Source organism: Hemitrygon akajei, chromosome 11 (genome assembly GCF_048418815.1).
Source record: "Hemitrygon akajei chromosome 11, sHemAka1.3, whole genome shotgun sequence".
NCBI lineage: Eukaryota > Metazoa > Chordata > Chondrichthyes > Myliobatiformes > Dasyatidae > Hemitrygon > Hemitrygon akajei.
The window spans coordinates 121,669,940-121,695,208 of NC_133134.1; the positions used below are offsets into that span (position 1 = coordinate 121,669,940).

Genomic DNA, 25,269 nt, shown 5'->3' on the forward strand with positions numbered 1-25,269 from the left:
CCCTACCTTAGAAATTACTAGACTTCCCCATAGCCCTCTATTTTTCTAAGCTCCATGTACCTATCTAAAAGTCTCTTAAAAGACCCTATCGTATCCGACTCCACCACTGTCACCAGCAGCCCATTCCACGCACTTACTACTCTCTGAGTAAAAAACTTGTCCCTGACATCTCTTCTGTACCTACTCCCCAGCCTTAAACCTGTGTCCTCTTGTGGCAACCATTTCAGCCCTGGAACAAAACCTCTGACTATCCACATGATCAATGCCTCTCATCCCCCTATACACCTCTATCAGGTTACCTCTCATCCTCTGAATCTCTTCATAAACTTTACAATTTTTGATAAACTGTACATATGCCATTAGCAATGCCTCGTTGTTTCATACAATTGACATCCAGTTGTATCCCAACTTCGTTTTTTTTGTAGCTCTGTGTATAGTTGTTACTCAATGTCTCATTTCGTCAATACGAGTTATTACTAAGAGAAATTGATTTTAAAATACTGGTATCCATCTTGAGAAAAGTGGTGAGCATTCTGATACAGCAGGCATTATTAATATTTCACCAATTGTATGAGGTTTTCCACACTGCTATCATTTTGGAAATGTTATAAGAAGCTATGAAACCACTATCAAGGTCATTTTTAGCTTTCTTGGCAAACGACTCGAATGTACAACACTTATCGAATGCTTCTTTCTTCTTCTGGAACTGAGTAATATCATAAGTAGCCTTTTCAGGGTGTCTTTTTCAGTAATGTTTCTGCAATCTTAATGCCTTTATTAGACAGTACAGTATTACAAAGAAGTTATATGGGAGTTGCTGATCTGATGGGAATGGAATAAACCCATAATTCAAGTATGTAACATTATATTGACACACTTTCTGTAGTTTCGGTTTTTTTAGCTGGTGTAAAATTCAAGGCTTCACTGCCTTCAGACTCACAGAGATTACTCTGTACATATTTACCCATCATTAATAGGGTTAAATTAAAATAAAATATTAACATAAATTGGATGTTGACAATGATAGCGAGTTTACATGGATGGAACGAAGGTAGCGGCACACAAAGGAACGACAATGCGAAGATGAAGATGATCACAATAGTGAAAATTACATTGACAAGGATTCAGATTGGCATCTGAATGTTAGTTGAGATAGAGCTGGTGTTCAGCAAGCTACCTTCATACTATTCCAGTTACCATGATTGACCTATGGCATATGGTCTCATAATCCCAAAAATGTTTCTTGACTGCACATATGAAGCCAAGTTTGCTTTGAATACTTCAAGAGGAATCCTTGAGGTTGGCATGTTCACCGATTGGCTCTGTTTCACCATTTTGGTTCCGGGCAGCGCTCTATTGTTGCGTGACCTGTTTTCTGTAGATCTGTAGAGAAAGCTGGGAGTGTGTACTTGACTTACCAACTGTTAAATTGCATGAACTCATTCCATGTTGTGAGTCAAGCGGAACTGTTGGGCACGCTGGTTGCTAATTTATGCATCTCCAATAAAGCCTATTTAGTTGGTAAGTTCGGATGAGATTGCTGAGTTTCAGAAACTTTGTGATGATGAGTGCTCATTTTTGCATAGCTGCAGTTCTTCTTGTGTTCCAGTGCCTCATCTATTTTGTTTTTTGGAAGTGCCTGCTCTACTAATAGTCCTGCAGGTCTTGTGCCTCAAGTTAGGCTGCTGCGTTCCACCAGCCTCCAAGAATCTTGAATGCACCCCCTGATGACTTCTATTTCCCCTAATGCCCCTTCTAAGTGTAGTACTGACTACACATATCTGCATGCTTCTTTGTCTTTCAGATGTCTGAAAACACATCGTACAATTTTTTTGTACACAAGTACAACCGATACAGACGGCAGAAAAGAATATTGATGGTAAGTTGAATGAGTTGTTTCTCATTAAATGAAAGATATCTTGCTTAAAGGGGAAAGAACTTCATGAAAATAGTTTGCAGATCTTTGTATCCCATCAGTAAACTTAAAATGATGTAAGATGGAGGCACAAGAGACTGCAGATGCTAGAATCTGGGCAACAAAAATGATGCTGGAGGAATTCGGCAGCCAGGCAGTGAATGTGGAGAGAAATGGACAGTTGTCATTTCGGGCTGCAACCCTTCATCTGGACTGAAAGCTGAGTAGAGAGAGCCAATATAAAAATGAAAGGAAGGGATGGAGCAAAATTTGGAGAGTGACAGGTGGCTTGAGGTAAGGAGGAGAGATAGATGAATGGAGGAAGGAGCGAGTGGAAATGACAACAGAGGCTGGGAGGTGGGTAGTTGGATATGACAGAAGGTTGCAAATGATGGAATCTGATGGGACAGGAAGATGTAGTATGGAATCAAATGAGGGTGATGGGGAGGGGAGATAGGAGCTGTGAGGGAAGAGGGAACCTGATGTAACTTTTGCTGATCTACATTATTGCCACAGTTTTGTATGAGCATAGATACTGTAGCTGTTAGAACAGGTCAGATGGTGGGTATCTTGTGGTAGGTGGCTTACTGCCATACTCCCCATAGCACTTCCACCATCTTCAAAGTACAAGTTAGGACTGCGATGGAATAATTTCCAGATTCCAGGATGAGTGTAGCTAGAACAATACAAAAATCCAGCAACATACAGGTCAAAGCAATCCACTTGATTGGCAGCCCACACACTTGCTACCTTCTGCACCAGTGCACTGTGACCACCACGTGTACTATTTACAAAGTACGCTGTTTAGAGTTACTTGCTTCTGCGGCTCAGAATATAGAACTTCTCAAGCCTAGAACTTCTACCTCCAAGATGGACAACACCGCCTGCAACCTTCCCCCTAAATCATGCACCACCCAAATTTATCTAATTACAGCTCCAGGAGTATGTGTAGGTGGAATTCTGTCCTTAGAACATGGCAGATCTCAGTGGCCGTTGCTTTGCAAATCTTAGCATCTGGATATATCAGATAGATGAAGTTGGGAGCACTGGTTCAGGAAGAGTTTTTGGAAAGAGGGTACTTTCTTGCCAAAGACCTTCATCCGTTTCTGCTTTATCTTGCATTAATACTTCTCACCTTTCAACTCATTTGTGTGCATTTCTTTTGCAGATTGATTACAATTCAAAGATGTTGTGCAACATTGAAAAAGGAATGATTAAAAAACAGTTTCCGTTTAAATCCATCAAATCCTGTGAACATCTTGAAGGGGAGAAGTTCAGCATTTCATTTTTAATACACCATGATTATGAACTTGAAGCCACCTCGGCTGAAGATAGGGTAAAGGTAATGGTAAATGTGTTCCTGAGTTGAAGATCGTTTATTTAAACAACATATTTGATGTTGAAATATATATTTCAGATGGTTTATTTTTCCTAGTTTATTTATCAGGAATGCATGAATGGAATGCTAGCCAAATATATTTGGTGATTTCTCTCCTGAAAGGGTGGATCAGTTTTCTTATTCCACTCAACAGATGCCTGCTGCCCCTATGGAGATCTGGTATTTTAGCACAATCTGTGCATCGGACACTACTGAATACTGTGTAGTCAAAGTTCACAGGTCAAATCTTTTGGCAAGCTTGTTCATGGATTGGACCCTTGGGTGTCAACCAAACTGCAAGAATGGCTAACCTGGTTCAGGATGAATGGAAAGTTTCCCCACCTAAATATGCAGAAGTTTGCTCTGCCCTATTGGTAACTATTAATGTCCAAAGGCTGACCATACCTGACCATGGATCAGCAAGCAGATAGATAATGGGACTTGCTCTTCACTGGGATTTTAGAGCTTCCACCAATCCAATTTAGTGAATAGTTCAGGCCACAGTTCTTTCTGCTGATTCCTGATGAAACAAACAATATATTTTGTTTATAGTTTTCCATTTGTGAAGAAAAAGGCAGCATGTAATTGCAATTATTTTCCTAGCATACAGACCATTGTTCTTTGTTTGTTCAATATCCGATGATATTCAGGAAGTTTGGAAACACCAGAATCTTCTCTATTGTATTGACTGTGGTTAATAATGCAGCTTAATTTGCATTTCTTCAACTTAATTTATATTTTTTCAACATTTGGTTACAGATAATCCAGCTTGTGAACCAAATTATTCAAAATAATATGAATGATGTGCAGCAGACAAATCCGAGTGCCGATAGTCCTGTACAAAAAGAAACCGGGGTCATAAAAGAGGGACAAATAGAATTACAGACAGGAGGTTTCACTTCAGTAAAATGGAACAGGTACAAACTACATTTTAAATCTTTTCCTATTCTCTCATCCGTTATTCTGTGAAAAAACTAAGGTTTTCCCTGAAACTTTCTAGTAAGTTTTTTTCTCATCTTGTGGTTGTTCTGGTTTGTGAGAGTGTGTAATAGAAGCTGGATTAGGTCATGTGCCCCCTTCTATCTGCTTTATATTTTTTCCATTACCTTATTGTTGAAAAATAAATTGATTTTTGCCTGAATGTACATAGAGACTGAGTATCTACAGCTCTCTTGGTTGAAAAAAGTCTAAAGATTCACAGCCTTTTGAGTGAATAAATTTCTCAGTGTTAAATGGCCAGCTATTCTTGAAAGCACAGACTTTAGTTCTAGATTCTTTAGTGTCTTCTGTAATCTATACTTACAAGTTCTTAATGATATAAATCCTAATTGATAATAGACTACCTTTTTAGTTGAGCCTTACCAGTAAACATGTTGTGGTCCATTTCCTAGTAGTGATCAGTGTTGGGTTTCTATCATGGTATGCCTCATCTCTTTGGAAATTTGTATAGAAAACAATGTCAAATTATTGTTCATTGGGAATTGATTCTGATTTCTATGAAGAATAAACCTTGCTTTTGGAGTTTACATTATGATTTCTAAATTTTTTCATTAAATTGGCACATATTTAATTGCACTTGGAATAGCTGTACTACTGGCCTAAAAGCATTGCTTTAAAGCAGGTATTAATTATTAGCTAACTATCATCAATAATTCATCAAGATGTCAGGCTGAATCACCTTTTCTGTATCTTTTTCCTCTCAAAGGTAATATATATACTTGTATAATTTCACGCAACAACCATTTTTCATCAGGCTAATCTGATCTGTTCTCTAGAATTCATCTCTGGTACAGTGTGTAGAAATTCCTTCCCTGCAATCTCATTGAATTTTATTTGTACCTATACAATCCTGAAATATTTTAATATATTTGTGGACTCATAATATAATACCTTCAGAGTGATTCCACCTTTTTTAATGTTTGAGTTCTACCCATATAAACTTAGTGGATGAGACTTTCATTATGTTGCCTCTGAGTGCAGCTGTGATATTGTCCCTGATTAGTGGCTTAACTTCCCCCACCACCCTTATGTCACCTCCTCTATCTTTCCTTGGTTTATAATCTGTTGAGCCAAAATCCATCAGATGTTTTCAGAATGGTAAAATGATTCAAAAGGGTATCACAGTTGAATGATTTCCTTGCAGGTCTTATTTTCCCTGGGATATCTTCCCTTACAACTTTCAGCTTTGTAGTCAGCTTCTGTCCCAAGTGCATATATTGAACTATCTGGGCAGGAACTTTGTTTCAGCCTGTTCTTGCCCCACCAAACTTCCTTTCCTCTGTATTTCTTCCTTTTTTGACTCTATCCTTTCTCATTAGAAAGAGATACAGAGTTTATCTTTCATTTCAAAGAAATGAAACAGTTTATAGTTCAAAGATGAAATATTTAATGGGAACCTGCGGGGAACCTTCTTCACTCAAAGGGTGGTGCAGCTATGGAACGAGCTGCCAAGGGAAATGCTGGATGAAGGTTCAATTTTAACATTTAAGAGAAGTTTGGATAAGTACTAGGATGGGAGGGGTATGGAGGACTATGGCTGGGGTGATCTGATGGGACGAGGCAGATTTACAGTTGAGCATAGACAAGATGGGTCAAAGGACTTATTTTTGTGCTGTAATACACTATGACTGTTCTACTTCTCTTTCCGCCAAAATTACCGGACCTGCTCAAAGTTTCTGACATTACAGCATCTATATCTCTCTTTCATTTCTCTCTTGTTTTCTCCCATGCCATTTGGATACATTTATTACCATCACGATGTGCTCCTTCCAAGCCTTTAGTCCCAACCTGCTCTCATCTTCACATTGCCCCTTTCTGGATCTCCCCATCTGCACCTTATGGGACATGTTAACACTAAATGTCCAACAGAGTTCCACTGACTCCCACAGTTGTCACGCCTGCATTTCTTTCCATTACGTTTCCTGAAAGGACTGTATTCTATTCTCCAAGTTCATCCACTTTCATTTTTTTTTGCTCTGGTGACAAATCTATCTATCTACCTACTCCCTGAACAATTGCTCTGGCCATTTTCAATCTAAAATGTTGACTCAGTCTAAAATGATTGGAGAGCATGCCTTATGAGAAAAGGTTGAATGAATTTGGCCTTTTCTGTTTGAAGTGATGGAGGATGAGAGGTGACCTGATCGCGTGTTTTTCCCAGGGCTGAAATGACAAATATGAGGGAGGCATAGTTTTAAGGTGCTTGGAAGTAGTTACAGGGGGCATGTCAGAGGTAAGTTTTTCCACACAGAGTGGTGGGTGCATGGAATGCCCTGCCAGCGAAGGTGGTAGAGCCAGATACCATAGGGTCTTTTAGGAGACTCTTAAATAGGTACATGGAGCTTAGAAAAATAGAGGGCTGTGCAGTAGGGAAATTCTAAGCAGTTTCTAGAGTAGATTACATGGGTGGCACAACACTGTGGGCCAAAGGGCCTGTAATGTGCTGTAGATTTCTATGTTTCTCTTTCCACAAATGCTGTCTGACCTGCTGAATGTTTCCAGCATTTCAAGGTTTTCATTTGATGAGAAATGGGCCTCAAACAGGTAACTACACTCATTGGTGCATATTAGGTACACCTGCACACCTACTCATTCATTCAAATATCTAATCAGTCATTCATACGGCAGCAACTCAATGCATAAAAGCATGCAGACGTAGTCAAGCAATTCAGTTGTTGTTCAGACCAAACATCAAAATGGGGAAGAAATGTGATCTAAGTGATTTTGACTGTAGAATGATTATTGTTGCCAAATGGGGTGTTTTGAGTATCTCACAACCTGCTGACCGACAGCAGCAGATGACCACAAACATACGCTCAGTGGCCACTTCATTAGGTACAGAAGGTAGCTAATAAAGTGACCACTGACTGTAGATTTGAGGCACTGATCATACACGGATAGTAGAGCAATTCAAGGATTGTACAGTTCACAATGGACCTTGTGTTCCTAGGATGTATTGCTGCAGATGAGTTCATCTAGAAAGGGAATAATGACTCTCTTGAGGCAGAAAGCTTTTTTGGTTTGTTTGGTCATGAACCAATTTGAGAATTTATGAAAATCCCACAAAAAAAGTCTGTTTGGATACATAGCTTCTACCTTAAGCTTTTCCCAAAGTATTTAACCACTCTGGTAATTCAAAATAAATTAGTTGAAGATCTTTAATTTAATTTAAGCTAAATACTGAATTTGATTCTCCACACTTAAACAGCTTAATCAAATCTGTGGAGCATAAACTGAATATAATTTTCCAATTGTAAGCTGCCGGTTCAGTTGAAGATTCCAATATACCCAAAATAATCTGTTGTATTTAATTTAAAGGAGAAAATTTGTTTCATCTTCTATATATTAACTGAATCCTTGTTTCAGGTACCACATGCAGCTGTATAAAGAAAAACTTTCTTTCCTGTACCTTGGCATTGGTGAAGCTGATGAACAGTTGGGCTTGCCTCCAAACATCATCTACTTGTCAGATGGTAACACAAGTGTGCACAAGGAAGTGGAAAATGGGTCCTTTACCATTATTACAAAGAAAAACTGTTACTTGTAAGTGCTTTCATGTTGTAAGAATAGATCTTTTCTAAGTCGGCTGCTGTAGTTTTCTTATGTGAACACATAGAGGACAATATTCCACTTTGAGCCATGTTTTATCATACTAAAGCTTGAAATAGAGGATTTTAAAATGCATATTCAGAACAGATTTTCAAACCAGAGACCTTGGACCCCTAAGAGTTAGTTAGGAAATCTAGGAATACTGTAACCTAACCACATTTAGAATTTATCTGTCATCAATTTGTTTTCTATCTTTTTTTGGTCCCTGACAAACTAGTTGTGCCTTCTGAAAAAGAATAGGATTTCTGCATTTACAAGAATATATCCATTAAGGAATTGCAAATCAGTTTCAAAAATTAGAATAGGCTTCATAGGGATCTAATGGACTTTTTAGGAATTTGTTGTTTAGGTGCAGTCAACAGTTGCACCATTTCAGCTAGGCTTCTGTCATGCGAATATTATGGATCACATGAAATCTAATCCATACGCTGAAGTCTAGTACATCACTCCCTCTCTTATAAAAGCTTCTGTCAACTGGTTGTTCATGTTTTTGATGGATGCAGATTAACTGGTGCTTCTTCTTTCCTCAAACTCCATTGAGTTTTCAACTTAATGCTTCTAAGACACAGAAACCCTTCATCTTTCAGTTACAGTGTTTTGCAATAAAGCTGGATCTATTTCTCTTCATTATATTGTTTAAAGAATATTTTGTTCAATCTGTATGTTATCCCTTGCAACAAATAAAGTAATCCAATCTACAATTAAAAAGAGAAATTTAGACAAGTAGTTTTAAAGCATCTTTTAAAAAAGTATGTTGACTAGCCATTTTGGTGTACACCTGAATCTCTGAGCTTTATTAGCTTTATTTTATTATAAGATACATTAGAATGCCAGTTTCCTTCTTAAAAAACAGAAAGATAAATTCATGTGGCACACCATATACAATTTGTCATGACTGAATATTCTTATTCCATCCAATAACAAAAAACATTTTGTTAACAGGTGAAATAATCCATCTGGCTGCCTTTGAAACTGATAAATCTAGTTTTATTTCATCTTAGTATTCCATAGAAAGAAGTCAGTGTATAGCTTTGATTCAACAGTACCTTTTACTCATGGGTCAGAAAATTCAAACCCTGTTTTAGAGATTAGTGCATGACCTAAGTAGACATCGCTCTTCAGCCGTGCGTGTGTGTTGCATGGTCCTGTATTTCACCTGAACTGGGTCCTGTAAGTAGTTCAGTCTTTCCAATCTGTTTGTCTTTCCTATAGCTTGCTTTTCTGACTGTCATCTTTTCTGGTTCTTTATCCTCTATGTTTCTAATTACTGCCTTTTTCTGTTCTTATATCCTATGCATTTACTATTTTTTATTGGTGTACATTATAGTTTTAAAGCAGGCAAGGCAAAATGGCAAAAAAAAAGCAACTTAAATACTATGTTGCAATTTGGAACACAGAATACAAATAGAAATCATTTGGGTTGTCACTATATGCACCACTTGAATAACATTTAATAGTCCTGGTTGCAGTATATCATTACCTTCCAGAATGTAGAAAGGCAAAGTAACAATAGATTGGAAAAGGAAATAGTCAGGAGAATACTTTTTTGGATCAGTGATTATTAGAGATTGAACCTTGACTATTTACTTGTATGTTTCCATCTTTAAGTAGATTGCATGGAATATAATTTGTAAAACTTACCCCATCTTTGTTTATTCTTGTACTGAAATGTATTGCAGATCAAAGCCTACTTTCTGTAATTCAAGTAGGATGCCATTGAATTCATTACTTCAGTAGATAAGAAATTGTTAAAAGTTTTTATACAAATATTTGACTCAAAGGTGAAAGAACTGGCAAAATGCTGTATAGTAAAAGTAGTCATGAGATGACTAATAACTGCACCACCTTCAAAATGGCATAATTTCCAACGGGAATAAATAAGCAGCTGGTTAGTGAGCTCTCTCTATTCCTCTGAATGTGAATCAGCACAATGAATTAAAGTGCTGAGTTCCTACAAAAGGAGTCCGAGTTTTAAGGATACATTAGAATTGAGTCAAAAACAAGACTTTGAAAGTTACTTTTGCTGGAAAGAATTTTAAAAATTAGTATTTTAGACCATAAGTCCATAATATATAGGAGCAGAATTAGGCTATTTGGCCCATCAAGTCTGTTCTGCGATTTCATCATGGATGATCCAATTTTCCTCTCTGCCCCAATTTCCTGCCTTCTCCCTGTATCCCTTCATGCCCTGACCAAGAATCTATCAACCTCTGCCTTAAATATACATAAAGCCTTGGCCTCCACAGCTGTCTGTGGCAAAGAATTCAACAGTCTCACCACACTCTGGCTAAAATATTCCTCCTCATCTTCATTTGCAAAGGATGCTCCTCTATTCTGAGGCTGTGTTTTCTGGTCTTAGACTCTCCCACCACAGGAAACATCCTCTTCACATCCACTCTATCAAGGTATTTCACCATTAAATAGGTTTCAATGAGGTCACTCCTCATTCTTCTGAGTTCCAGTGAATACAAGCCCGGAGCTATCAAATGCTCTTCATATGACAAGCCACTCAGTCCTAGAATCATTTTCGTGAATCTCCTTTGAACCCTTTCCAATTTTGGTAGACAGTTGTATTTGGCTTAGGAATTTCTAACCTGTCCTTTCATAAGGTAGGTAGCTATAGTAACACAACAACAAATAGGAAGTATCTTTCTCTCTTTCATTATACCAGGATAAATGCACACAATGCTTTGCTTATTTTCAATTTAGCTGCACAACTAGGTCTTGGATTTGTTTACACTGTGTTCTACAGAAGAACACCAAACTATAAGAAGCTTACTCATTGTAAATTCCAATGATTTAGCCAGTTCTCATACTGAGTTCTAAATAATTTCAAGTAGCCGGGGATGAAGAGGATGGGGATCATATGCCATGGAGGTTGGGTTTCCAAAATTAGACCAGGGAAATGAAATAAGAGACCTCTTATGGAGTGTCTTTTAATGCCGTTAGCGATAGTCAGTGGAGATGCAGAGAATGTACAACAGAGGTCCTGTGTACATTAGCAGCTCAATTCATGTATTATAATTGTCTTCCAGCCTGAAAACTCTTGACTGCCCCAGAACCCCACCTGAGATACCAGGTGACACCAAAAACTTTCTTAGATCATTACCACCTTGATTATGCTGGTCTGTAGGTCTCAACCTTCACCCCGGCATTCTGAATTAAATTTATATCTTAACAGGACAGTGGTAATTTTTGATACAACCTTGCCCTGATGAAAGACGATATCAGTCAGGGCCAATTAATTCTGCTAAATTGAATTGGAGTCTTTGAATCTGCTGGAAGAGTGAGAAAAGGTCCTTGTTCATTGCTTTTAGTGGTGTCCTTTATCATTAATATGAATTCTAAGAATTCATTATAAGAATTCCAATTCTTTGTAAATATTGACATAATGTAAAACTGATATCCACAACTATGAAAATAATTCACTAAAGCCAATCAAAGCAAATTGTTCACCATGGTGATGGACATGCATAACAGGAAGAGCAAAATTGTAGGTATTTTTAAAGTGGATCATTGGGAATATGTAAAAAGATGGATGAGAAATTTTACCCAAGTTTGGATGATTTGTAGAATGGGTTAGTAGGAAAAAGGGCATTACACATATAGGTCCAAACATGAGCAGCACATTTCAGAAATAGCCCTTCCAGGTCAGACTGAAAGTCACATGCACAAATCTCATCTGTTGTATTTGGTGCTCTTGATGTCTACATCAATGAAACCAACTTTCGAGTAGATGATTGCACAGACTTTTGATCTGGCCTCTATGGCCATTATGAAATCATGGTTATGTGCTATTCTAATTCCCCGTTCCATTTCTGACACCATCAGTCTTCACCTTCTCCTCTGCCAGGATGACGCCAAACACAGACCTGGAAAATTGCATGGGTAATCAGCAACCCAATAGTATGAATGTTGAGTTTTCCATTTTACAATTTGCCCTACACCCTAGTCCCCAGTCACTTAGCTTCGTTCCTCTGCCCCACCTGGTATAATTCATCTATCAATCCTACCTCACCTGGTTCTCCTGTCCCACAATCCTCTCTTTCTGGTTCTATGCCACCTCTCATCTGATTCCAGTCTCTGCCACTTCTTTTTCCCACTTCCAACCTTTGTTGCTTCCTTCCCCCTCCCCTCTCCCCACTTGGCCCCATCTCCCCAGTTATTTTTCCGCTTTCCTTATCGGTCACTACTTACCATCCACAAGCAGCTGGTTCCTGACTCCTCTCCTCTCCCCTCTCCATCATGCTCCATCCTCCTCACTTGGTTCTACCCATCACCTGCTGGTCCCTGCTTCACCCCTCTCTCTTGCTGTCTCCTGTCAAACTCTCAGTCCTGATGCAGGCTATCAATCCAAAACACTGCCTGTCCCTTTATCTCCACAGATACAAGTTGATCTGCTGAGTTTCTGCAGTGGTTTGTTTATTGGTTCCAGGTTCCAGCATCCTGAGGTCCCTATATTCTCTCTCAGTTTGGAGAGAAGAGAGATGGAAGGATAATGTAAGAAGGCAATGATACTCAGAGCAATACATTTTTTTTATCTGACATATGGCTTGTCAATCAATCTTAAAAACAGTAAATACCTAAACTTATACAATGTCTTTCACATCATTTCCAGCAGAGATTGAAGAACCATAAAGTCAATGAAGCACTTTTACATTAAATAGGAAAGTAGCTAAGTTGAATACCCATATTAGTACAATTAACAATGTCTGCTAATGGAGATTTGTTACTTTTATTCCATATCGAGATTCATCAATCTATTATTTACAGACAAAGAACTCAAATAGGCCATTTCTCTTTAGAAACGCTGTTGTGAAATCATAGCTGGTCCAAGTTTTGACTTTGTTTACCCGTCCTTTCCCATATCCCTTACCAAGCTTTGTTATTAAAAATCCACCAATCTCAGATTTCAAATAAACAATTAGTCTAAAACCAAAAGCTGCTTCTGGAGGATAATTCTACAATTTTGCATGTTGAACGATATTATTTCTGAAAGAGTTGTTCTGAAATGTTGGCTATGTTCCCTAGTGCAAGATTCCTCAAATAGAGGATATGTTTTTTTTTTCTGTTGACTCCATTAGTTCCTGTTAACGACTTCAAACCTTTGATCAAGTTTCCCTAAACATCCAAATGGGGAAAAACAATAGAGATTTAAGTAGCAAACATGAGGAAATCTGCAGATGCTGGAAATTCAAACAACAACACACACAAAATGCTGGTGGAACACAGCAGGCCAGGCAGCATCTATAAGGAGAAGCACTGTCGACGTTTCGGGCCGAGACCCTTCGTCAGGACGAAACATCGACAGCGCTTCTCCCTATAGATGCTGCCTGGCCTGCTGCGTTCCACCAGCATTTTGTGTGTGTTGTTAGAGATTTAAGTAACTGCTCACAATTTAACCTTTTGGAGTGCTAGTCATATAAATGCCATGGTTCTGTCAAGACTAAAACTTTTATAACATTTGATAAGCAGAATTGGAGTCTGAATTCTAGATATCAGTTAAGTGGAAATTTTCATGCTATTTCTGTCTCTTTGTGCTCTAATCCACTAACCCTAATGGCGTATTGGTTGGATGCACATTGTTTTTTTTAGGAAATATTTGCATTGTGTTTGCATTGTGAGGACTTTTCCACTTCTGAAAATATTTCAGCAAAATATGAAGCTGGTATGTCTTGTGTACTTCAGTAAGGGATATATACTTAGTGTGTGTGATTAATTTTTGATTCGCTTAATAACCTTAGACTTCGAATACCAGTTACTGAGAAGTTGAAAAGCGCAGAAGATTTAAGAAAGTTCCGGGATGAATGGGTTGATGCCATTGATAAGTGCTGTTTGCATTGGAAGAGGTTATCTCAATCACAGTTTTCTTCTGAGAATACTTTCTATGAGGTTATTCCATTTACACAGTCCAGAAAGGAGCCAGGTGAACAACAAATTTTGAAGCAGCCAGACTTCTATGAAGACCAAATTCAGGAGAAAGAACAGGAAAAAGAACAAAAAGCAATTGAAAGGAAAAAAAGGGCCAAAGAAGAATTTGAACCTACTTCACCTGTGAAGTCCCCTTTGCGAACATTAGCTATTTCTCCTCTACATCAGCACGTTCCAGCATCTCCTGTTCAACACCAGAAGCCAGGCACCCCTACAGCACCTCCAATCCCGGCTAAGAGATCAATCGGTGTGGTGAGGAAGACTAAGCCATTCCACTGGGAAAAAGTTGACTTAGAAAGGGTAGGTACTTCACCTTTGGTTGAATAACTGATACTTATACTACCAATCAGTTGATGTAGCTATGGCTTGGAAGAACTTTTTGTTTTAGTTCTACGTTCTATAAAATCAGACAATGAGGAGATGATACCCTGGCTTTGAGTCTTAAGTTGCAATCAGGGTGTTAGTGATGCTTCACTCATTTCTGTATTCATTGCAATCTAGCCAGTGAGTCCTACCACTGGCCCATTGCTGTAAATTTTCTACTCTTTCTACCACATCTTGTAACAAATCAGGAGGAAGCCATTTGGCTCATCAATTCTATGTCAGTGAGCAATCTCACTAGTCCCTATTCCTCCTCTCATTTCTCTGTATCCTAACTTATTGTCACACATGTCCATGAACTCCGTTTTGATTTTTTTTGCAATTAACCCACACTAGTGTGTAGTTTGCAGGCAGTTAACCTAGGAACATGTCCTTGAGTATGGCAGGAAATGGGAGAACCCTAGGAAAACCCACACATCACAGAAGAATCTGCTAAGTTTGCCGAGATCGTACCAAAGGCCAGAATCAAGCCTGGATCCAAAGAACTATGAAGCAGTAGCCTAACTGCTGTATCATCTTGCTGCCCACACCATAAATGAAACATTTCTTCAGTAATTTGCAATTCTTTTTGTGTTTTTAAAGTACGTGGCAGGTCTGGTAGGGAGGAGGAGTCAAACTGCCTACAAAAAATAAGAAGTTGCTGAAAGATTTTTATTCTAATCCTTAATACACTGGTAAACATGTTTCAAAATTGCACACCTTAAAAAATTTGTTTTACCTTTTATATAAACTTACAGCAGATTACCAGGGATGATTGGATTTAAGACATTGAACATCTGTTGTATTTTTTTGAAGGAGTGTTAGCAAACCTCAGAATACTCCATATCCAAATAGTTGATGTACATATAGTATAAAGATGCAATGTTATACAGGAGGCCATTTGACCCATTGAATTTATGCCAGCTCTTAGTAACTCTTTTCTCCCACTTGCCACACCCATGCCTACTACAAAAGCAAGTTAACAGTAGCCTGATACTGTGGCACAAAATTGAAGAAACCCTGGGGAAAGTTCACAAGTTCACAGAGACTATGCAAACTCTACACACACAGCACCAGATATCAGAATAAAACCTAATTTGCTGGAACGGTGAAGCAGCTGGATCATCTATAATAAGAGTTTACTGTCCAAATGGTCACCACTTAATTCCATTACCTCTCAGCAGTATAGATCAACCACAACCATTTTTGTGGCTATTGGTTAGTGGTCATCCAGTTTGCCATGAATTTGAGAAATTAAATAAATATGAACCATCTCTTGGTCTTGGATGTTAAATGACAAATCAAAATTGACATGGAATATGTAAGCTGCATGTAATGAAAATCATGTAAGAAAATCACTCCTTACAACAAATGCAAGAGATTTTGCAGATGCAAGAATACTTGAGCAACATACACAAGATGCTGGAAGAACTGAGCGAGTTAGCAGCATCAATGGAGGGAAATAAGTCAAGTCAAGTCAACTTTTATTGTCATTTTGACCATAACTGCTGGTACAGTGCATAGTAAAAATGAGACAACATTTTTCAGGACCATGGTGTTACTTGACACAGTACAAACACTAGACTGAACTACGTAATAAAAAAAACACAGAGAAAGTTACACTAGACTACAGACGTACACTGGACTGCATAAAGTGCACAAAAACAGTGCAGGCATTACAATAAATAATAAACAGGACAGTAGGGCAACGTGTCAGTCTAGGCTTCGGGTATTGAGGAGTCTGATAGCTTGGGGGAAGAAACTGTTACATAGTCTGGTCGTGAGAGCCCGAATGCTTCGGAGCCTTTTCCCAGACGGCAGGAGGGAGAAGAGATTGTATGAGGGGTGCATGGGGTCCTTCATAATGCTGTTTCCTTTGCAGATGCAGCGTGTAGTGTAAATGTCCATGATGGCAGGAACTGGGACCCTTCATGAGTAACTGATGAAGAGTCTCGGGCCAAAACATTGACTGTTTATTCCCCTCAATAGGTGCTGCTTTACTTGCTGAGTTCCACAGCATTTTTTGTGTGTTACTCTTTACAAGCCATGTCATTATGCATATCACAAGTGGAAGCCTTCTACATGATATAACAGAAGAGTGCTATTCAATCGGATTCAAAGAAACCTCATGAGTTTTTATTTAGATCAACCTATGTTGTCATTTTTCTAATAGCAGAAGTTTGAGGTTATTAGTTTTACTGAACTCATTGTCCATGTGGCCATCACATTATCTCATATATCTGAGGGTTTTGATGTAAATGAGAGCTGTATAACTCATCTCCTTCTACCTTAGGCCACAAACTTATCAATCACCCTTGCTGTGGACCACCTGGAGGTCCAAGACACTCTCATTACATGCACGTGCAGTTCAACTCTTTAAGTGATAATGCAGAAAGTTTGAAATTAATAACTCATTCCCTTCTACCTTAGGCCACAAACTTATCAATCACCCCTGCTGTGGAGCACTTCTACAAAGAAGGGATCCGTATGCCCCATGACTGTTGGACTAATTGTGTACATGTAGGACGGGACTATGTTGAAAAATAACTGTGCTAGGTTTTCTAAAATTGACTCCTTCTACCTTAGGCCACAAACTTATCAATCACCCCTCATAAAGTAATGGGAGTAAATGGAGGTTTCTGTCAAAGAGTACTTGATATGAGTTCAGAACACATATCTTGGCATAATTTCAGTGTTATCAATCTGGCTGTGACACTCACAAATTTGATGTAATGGTAAAAAATATGTGCTGCACTTTTTTTGAAGGTTCAAAATACAGTGACAATTTTTAAGAAATTGCTACTGGAGAAGAGTTTTCCCAGTTACACAAACATTGTATCGTATCTATTTAGAATTATGTTTCTATGCAACACATAAACTGAATTGTTAACCCTGTGAAATATAGATTGCAGCTTTGTTTGTTGCAAATTTATTGATATGTATATCACACATATATGCAAAGAGACCTTCTTTAAAGTGTGTGTTTTGAGATTGTAGCAGAAAATGAGCAGAAGTGATGGAAAAGCAAAGGGTGCAGCTCTTGGTCAGGAAAATAAATTAAAATGGAAGGAGGCTGGAGCTGCTCCGGAGATTAGGTAGCCTCTGTGGAAGGAAATGGTTTTATTTATTCAAGTGGACCAAATTTAAATTGGTTATTGTCCTTGAGCTGGTTTTCTTTTATTTCAGATACCCAAGTCTATATGGGAACACAGCCATGCAGATAAAATTCAATTGCATTATCCAAGTCTGTTTGATCAGTTTGCTGTACAAGAAATGGCAACGCAGTTGGTCAATGAATTTTCCACCCATCAGAATATTCTTCTGAATCAAAAAATTGCTCACAACTTCAGTAAGTTTAGTAGTGAATCATTTACTAAATAATTCCATTATTTGTGTTTTTGCTGTTTTTTTTTTGGGGGGGGGGGGAAACAAACAGCACCCAGGTTTATTTATTACAGTGGTGAAATACTTTTGGAACTATCATTTTTCTAAGGTGGGTGATGAAAGTAGTCTGTGTAAGTTTTCTGAATTAGCTGTCTGTTTTGCATTATGCACTATAAGGCCCCTGAATCCAACATTTCATTTTACTGATTTATTTTCTAAGTAGTTTATATTTATGTAGCAGCTTTACATTGCAAAATGACACAAGCCATATTGAAGAAGAGATAGGATTTATCAGGTAAAGACTTTCCAACCGTTGGTGAGGCATTTGGAAGAGGTTTGTGTTCAATACCTGGACAGAGAGTGTAACAGTGGAGGAGAATGTTCAAGGATTCAATATACATTTATTATCAAGCAGGTATGCAGTATACAACCTTGAGATTCATGATCCCACAGACAGTCTTGAAACAAAGAAAACCATAGAAGCAGTTTAAAGAGAAACATCAAACCTGCAATGTACAATAAATACAAATCAATCAAAGTCAGGAGACAAGTTGGCCAATGCAAGCAGTTAATAATAGCCAGATCATACCAATCCTATGTAATAATTTTCTAGATTTATTAACTTCACAAAATTTGAGGAAGAATAGGAAGGTTAATTTGTTGATGGAATACAGTGGGTGGTGAAGGTGTTGCTAAAAGTGTGAGAAATGAGAATGATTTTTAAAAATAGTCTTTGTTGGAGAGTGGATTATATTAGACAAAGAAAATAATATAAAATAATAAATTATTTTCTTTCTCTAATCTAATCCACTCTCATTTAATAAGTAGGCAATTTGCAAGTAACATTGTGGACTGCTTCCTCACAGTGAAAAAGTAGCCACCTGTTTTGTATTATACAGTAACATTTGTAAAACTACACATAGAATATGCTCTGGTCTGATTTATGAAGAAGATGATGAATTAGTATGAAAGCAGAGGAGTTGGTTAGTGGAGGGAATATATGCATAAGAAACACTATTTTCAATGGCTATCCAGTAAACCAAGACTAATATATGAAAGCATCAGTGTTGTGTAGCTGCTGGAATAAATACTGAACAATAAAAGAGCAACAGACAAATTGAACTATCACATTTTAACATGTGGAGATAGCACTTTTTGAGCAGAATGTTTCAAATCAATAACAAGTGACTCATCTTAAAAAACTTGTTTAAAAATTGTAATGTGAGTTCAATTCAGAAGATCGTATTGAGCATTGATTAGCTTTATTTGATTCATGAGAACTATTAAATAAATCTGCAAGTCAATTTTTATGTTGGAAATTTATAATTCCTTCAGTTTCACACAATGTAAAAGTAGTGAACTGATTTGGGAACTCCTCTGATCCCAGCAAGGAGGAACTCCGAGAAGTGTAGGGTCAGCATATAATATTAAATCCAGAACTAAATCAGTATCTTGAGTACAGGAGATGGGATGTTACATTGAAGTTGTATAAGACATTGGTGAGGCCTCATTTGGAGTGTTGTGTGCAGTTCTGGTCACCTACCTACAGAGAAAATGTAAACAAAGTTGAAATAGTACAGAGAAAATTCATACGGATGTTGCCGAATGACCTGAGGTTTAAAAAAAGATTGACTAGATTAGGATTGTATTCTGCAGAACACAGAAGATTGAGAGACGATTTGTTTGAGGTATATAAATTATGAGGGCTATGATAGGGTAAATGCAATCAGGCTTTTTCCACTGGGGTCGGGTGGGACTGCAACCAGAGGTCATGGGTTAAGTGTGCAAAGTGAGATGTTTAAGGGGAACATGAGTGGAAATTTCTTCACTCAGAGGGTTGTGAGAGTGTGGAATGAGTTGCCAGATCAAATGGTGCATGCAAGCTCAATTTCAACCTTAAAGAGAATTTGGATAGGTACATGGATAGTAGGGATATTGAGGGCTGTGGTACTGGTGTTGTTTAAATGGTTTCAGCATGGACTAGATGGGTCAAAGTGTCTGTGTCTGTGTTGTACTTCTCTATGACTCTAGGTAAAAGAGTTGGATGAGACAGTAAAAATTGAGAGATTGCTTTGAATTAAGTGGTTATGAGTTATGTATAGTGCATTTCTCCCAGTTTCATTACCCAACACAAGCCCCACCCCTCCCAAGCCACCTAGAGTTCACTAGAACCCAACATTGTGACCCTATCTGGAGCTCGGGCAAGCTGCCTGATTTGGGTCCTGTGTTCAATAGGTGGAGGAACAGCAGGTGCCTCTGGCTCATCCAGAGATACATTGACCTATGCTTGGCCATGTTGTTACGCCAGGGCCATGGCAGTGGTATACTACAACTCTTAGTGGGCTGGTTCAGGCGATCTACCAAAATATGTTCAGGATTACCCCTCTTATCTATGATAAAAGACTTCTCTCTATGTTCTAAAACATGGAACGAGGCATCGTAAGGGGGCCTAAGGGATGTTGGTGTGTGTCGTGGCGAACAAAAACAAATGAGGCAGAATGTAGGTCAACAGGAACCCAAGAATGCTGGATGGGAGGTAGCAATAGGTGAAAAGGAATTGAATTCACTGAGGAGGGCGGAACATTGTTGAGAGACTGACCAGGCGATTGTGACATCAGAAATGAAATCACTTGACACTGTAATGGCTGCCTGTAGGCCAACTCTGCCACGGATAACTGCAGGTCTTCTTTTGGAAACTTTCTGAGCCTCAGCAGTACCCATAGGAAATGACCATGCCAACACTCATCTGTCAGGGAAGCCCTCAGAGCAGCCTCGAAGGAGCTGTGAAACCGCTCGCATAGGCCAATGGACTACGGGTGATACGCCATAGTGTGATGTAGTCACCATCGCAGCCCAAAGGTCTGAAATGAATTGGCGACTGCAGTCAAAGGAAATATCAAATGGGGTGCCAAACCGAGTGACCCAAGTGCTGCTGATCACCAAGCCACATCGGCTGCTGTCATTGATGCTGGAAGGATGACCTCAGACCACCTGGCAATATGGTCCACTGTGGTAAGGAGAGGCATGAAAATGTGTGAGGGGGGAATGGACCAACAAGATCCACATTGACATGGTCAAATCATAGCACAGGGACCTCAAAAGACCCCAGTGGTGTCTGAACATGATGGTTGATTTTCGCCCACTGACACTGCACAAAAGCTGCAGTCCAATCACACATGTCCTTTCTGAGACCTTCCAGCTGTGTATGGAGTTGAAAACATTCTGTCTCCAGTTTGCTGGATCGATGGGGTGAGAAAAACCTGTTGAGTCATCGCACAGAAGAGAAACCCCAGCTTCCCCGAATTTAATGTCAGCCATCCGCAGGCCTGTGACTGCTGTTCACTAAGCCTGGATCTCTAGGTCAGTAAGTTGGTTGGCTGCCATGCCGGCATAGTCAACCCCTATGTGTATGGACTCAAGGACTGGCTGTGAGAGGCAATCAGCCTCAGCATTATATTTTCCCATGGTATGTCGTATATCAGCTGCTAACTCAGATGTGTAGGCCAGGAGGCATTGCTGCCGTGCAGATCAAGGGTCTGCCATTTTGGCTGTCGCATGCACAATAGGTTTTTAAGCAACAAACGATGTGAAATGGCGACCCTCTGAATGTACTTCTGTAGATCTCCTTGAACCGGTCCACCAAGACTTGGATGGTCCCACTACCATCACAGCATGACCATCTGAGTCTCAGCACGCCCCTGGATCAGCCAACAACACCTGCTGTTACTCCAACCCGAGCAGCTGGTACGAGTCCTGTCAGACTCTCGGTGCCACTTTTAGTGAATTCTTGGGTGGGAGAGGGTTCTGTGTGGGGTAATGTAATGGGTGACAGATGACAACTGGTGATAATAAACCTGATTCTGATTCTGACATATTGTTTATAATAGAAACTGTTCTACATAATTCACAAACACTGTCATTGAGTTGTTGTGCTCACTGTAAGCGATGGTGTCTGATGTAATCACGTCAGTGTAAGGTGATTGCTTTCGCTTTGTTTGTAATGGAAGTAAAGAGCTGCAGCTTTTGCTAAGTGCATAAAATGACTCTTGCATGTTTTATTCACAAAGTCATACAAGATCATGATGGATCAGTTACTGCACTAATCTCCATAATGTTCATTTCCCTTAATATGTAAAAAAACACAATCTCTTTCTTGAAATCAAGTGACTGAACCTTCACAGCCCTCTTATGTAGAAATATCGAAATTTCTTTCTATAATTGTCTTGAATGGTTAACCCCTTATACTGTATGCAAGGGCATTGCCCGAACTTGAGGGCTTGAGTTATAGGGAAAGGTTGACTAAGTTAGGACTTAAATCTTGAAGTGCAGGAGAATGAAGGGAGATTTGATAGAAGTGTATGAAATTATGAGGCGTAAAGCTGGGGTAAATGCAAACAGGCTTTTTCCACTCAGATTGTGTGAGTCTAGAACTAGAGGTCATTGTTTAAAGGTGAAAGGTTTAAGTGGAACATGAGGAGGAACCTTTTCAGAGAGTGGTGAGTGTGTGGAATGAGCTGCCAGTGGAAGTGGTGACTGCAGGTGCGATATCAACGCTTAAGAGAAATTTGTATAGGCATATGGGTGAGAGGGCTATGGTATAGATGCAGGTAGATGGAATGAGGTAAATTAATAATTTGGCATAGATTAGATGGCTGAAGGATGTGTTTCTGAGTGGTAGTGTTCGATGACTCCATGAATCCTGCCATGGAAAACACCAACCCTGTATATATCTGCGAAACCCCAGAGGAATTTTCTATGTTTCATCAGTTATTCTTTCCTCAAAAAAGGCACGAGGGAAGATGTTTGTCAATATTTGTGCAGCATTCAGTTTCAAGTGAAGTTCCTCAGATGCGAGGACTGAAAATGTTTGATAATTCTGGGCCAGTACTTTCTGGAGGTTGGAAGAAAGGGGATGGTGGTGGTGGGGGGGAGGGGTGGGCGGGGTGTGGTGCTCAAAGAAACCTACCAGATATTGAAAGGCCTAAATAGAGTGGATGTGGAGAGGATGTTTCCTGTGGTGGGAGAGTCCAGCAGAAAGGACATAGCCTGAGAATAAAGCAGAAGAGCAATTTCTTTAGTCAGAGCATTCTGTATCGATGGAATTCATTCCACAGATAGTCGTGGAGTCCAGGTTATTGGGTGTATTTAATTGGATTTTAATAGGTTTTTGATTAGTCAGGGTGTCAAAAGTTATAGGGAGAAGTCAGGGGAATCAGAGGATTCCAAGATGGTGGCACGACGCAGCTTGCAGCAGCCACTATGGAGCTGATTATCTGTTATTTGTGAAGTGGGGTGTCATGGGCAATCATAATCGATTGAAAACAGACGTGGGAGCACGTAGGAACATTGGGAAATCTCCAGGAAGACCTTCTTCATTGCTGCTGCTGCTGTGAGGTCCGGAACTCTGCTGGGAAGAACAGGCCCCCAGTCCTCGGGGTGGCGTTGCCGATGGCCATTGGTGGGGCCGTCTTAATACGCTCAGCAGAGGATGGTGCTTGGAGAAGCTGTACCCGAGGGGATGGTCGTGGGCTCGGAGGTTCGACGGACTCGGAGTCTGCTACGGTCAGGTCGCTTTCGGTGTGTGCTGCGTCTAGGAGGCTGGTTTCGATGGAGCTTTCATTGTGTGCTGCGTCTGCGGGGCTGAGTTGGGCGGCGCCATGGAAGTCCATAGCGGGGTTATTCCCTTCTGCCGCCAGCGTGGGATGACGAGTCTGTCGGGACCCTGGGGACTTGTGGAAACTGTGTGGTGATTTCTTTTGAACTTATAGTCCTTTAACATCTTTGGACTATTTTTACTGTGCCCATGGTCTGTTTTTTTTTATCAATTATGCTATTGTTTGCAATATTGTAACTATATGTTGTAACTATGTGGTTTTGTGCAGGTCTTGTAGCTTTAGTTTTTAGTCTTGTTTGTCTGGTGGATTTGGAGCTTCTTTCCGGGGAACGTGCTAAGACAGTAGCGTGATATTAATACGCCGCAGCCTCTCCGGACTCTGGATTGGGGATTGCCAAATGTTATGTGGATTTTCTGGTGTAGTTTGTTTTGTCATATGCTTTTGTGATATCATTCTGGAGGAACGTTGTCTCATTTTTTAACTGCATTGCATTTGTGGTTTCTAAATGACAATAAACTGAATCTGAATCTGAATGGGGTTGACAGGGATGATAAATCAGCCACGATCGAGTGGCAGAACAGACTCAATGGGACGTGGCCTAATTCTGCTCCTTTTGTCTTGTGTGTTATTAGGGAGATTATTTCCATAACTTTTCTGGTCCTGTTCTAACTCCTTTGTTATAGGACAGTAACAATGGAATAGGAATCCTTTCTGGCTCTCTTTAGCAGCTTTGAAAAACATTGCGTCTGTTCAGTGCTTCTGCACAGCACTCGGAGAGGATACAAATCTCAGCTAAGGTGTTGATGCTTGTGGCTGTGGACACTCCATCATGCTCATTATCAAGTGCTTCAGTCTGACAATAAGAGGAGGGGAGTTCTCCATATATCCTGGTTAACGTTTACCCTCAGCCTCTGTATCAGTGGAGAGATTACTTAGTTGATGTCAGTTTGATTTCTATGGTATCTTGTGTGGAAAATGACTTCCATATTTTAGATTTTGCAACAATGATTATGCTTCAAAATATTTATGAGGCCATCCATTGGTTGGAGTCAACCATAGATGTTTGTGTCCTAGTTGTCTGTGTGATACACAAGCCACGGAAGTACGATGTGGACAGCAAACTGTTGCCCATGTAGCAGCCTCCCCCTTTCCATGCAGCTGATGAATCCAAAGAAAAGGCAGAGACTGATACAGTCTGGCACTGGTGGTGTTGCAGGAGCTGCCAGTCAGCATTGAACTCAATGTAGGACAGCTTTAGAAGCTGGAGTCCCCAAGGAATAATGTAAACTTAAAGAAATTGTTTTACATTTTTGGGAATGAATACCATTTTGTTTTGAATAATTATATTGTATCAAATAAATGATTTACAATGGATTCTGGTTAATTGCAACACATCAGGACCAGAACATTTTTGGCCGATTAGTGGCTGCCCCAATGAGCCGAAGCTTCATGGGATAAGTAAAATGGTATAAAAAAGACAAACTAATGTTTAATTGAGTAACAAATTATATATTTCAATTAAATATAGAACAAATTAGAACACTACCAAAACTACTACAGTACTATAAAACTGTACTAGTTCCTAATAGTTATCGACGGAAGAATTAATCCCGAGTGTACTGAATTATTCTGTTGACTGTAAATGAACAAAATCAGCACAGACACCTAGTGCAAATGGTGGACTGACTTCAAGCAGTGTTTTCGACTATTGCATCTTCCACATCTTCATTTTCATTGTAACATTCAAGATGATTGTTGATATCTTCAAATTCTTCGTAGTTCCTTACAAGCTGAAGTAGTGAAATCATTTCAATTTCACTCCCGTCTATTTCTGGCATCTCCAAGCCTGAATGTTTGAAATATCAATGAGCAAAACAGTTCGAAATTGTCTTAATGCTTATTACTTGCTGATTATCAGTGATGCTATTTTAAAAACTGTTCACTCTTAGCATGGCATAGTGTATAATGGCCACATGATGTGCATGTGACTGATGATAGTCAGAAGCTGTTTGGTGACAGTCTCCTGTCCCAAATAAACTAAAGGAATCCCGGCTATTTTCTAAATTTGTTTTTGTTTT

At 39.3% G+C, this 25,269-nt stretch overlaps 1 protein-coding gene across 2 annotated transcripts in view; it reads left to right on the forward strand.

Moving 5' to 3' along the window:
* Positions 1-25,269, forward strand: part of LOC140735980 (uncharacterized) — a 143,778-nt gene that overhangs the window by 30,025 nt on the left and 88,484 nt on the right. Inside the window, exons 3-8 of one of the 2 annotated variants that reach the window (XM_073061620.1) lie at positions 1,805-1,879; positions 3,084-3,263; positions 4,053-4,210; positions 7,659-7,835; positions 13,646-14,132; positions 17,379-17,541. In XM_073061620.1, the coding sequence (XP_072917721.1) occupies positions 1,805-1,879; positions 3,084-3,263; positions 4,053-4,210; positions 7,659-7,835; positions 13,646-14,132; positions 17,379-17,541 (1,240 nt within the window). The remainder of the gene's footprint in view (positions 1-1,804; positions 1,880-3,083; positions 3,264-4,052; positions 4,211-7,658; positions 7,836-13,645; positions 14,133-17,378; positions 17,542-25,269) is intronic. The other variant, XM_073061621.1, reaches the window with a different exon arrangement.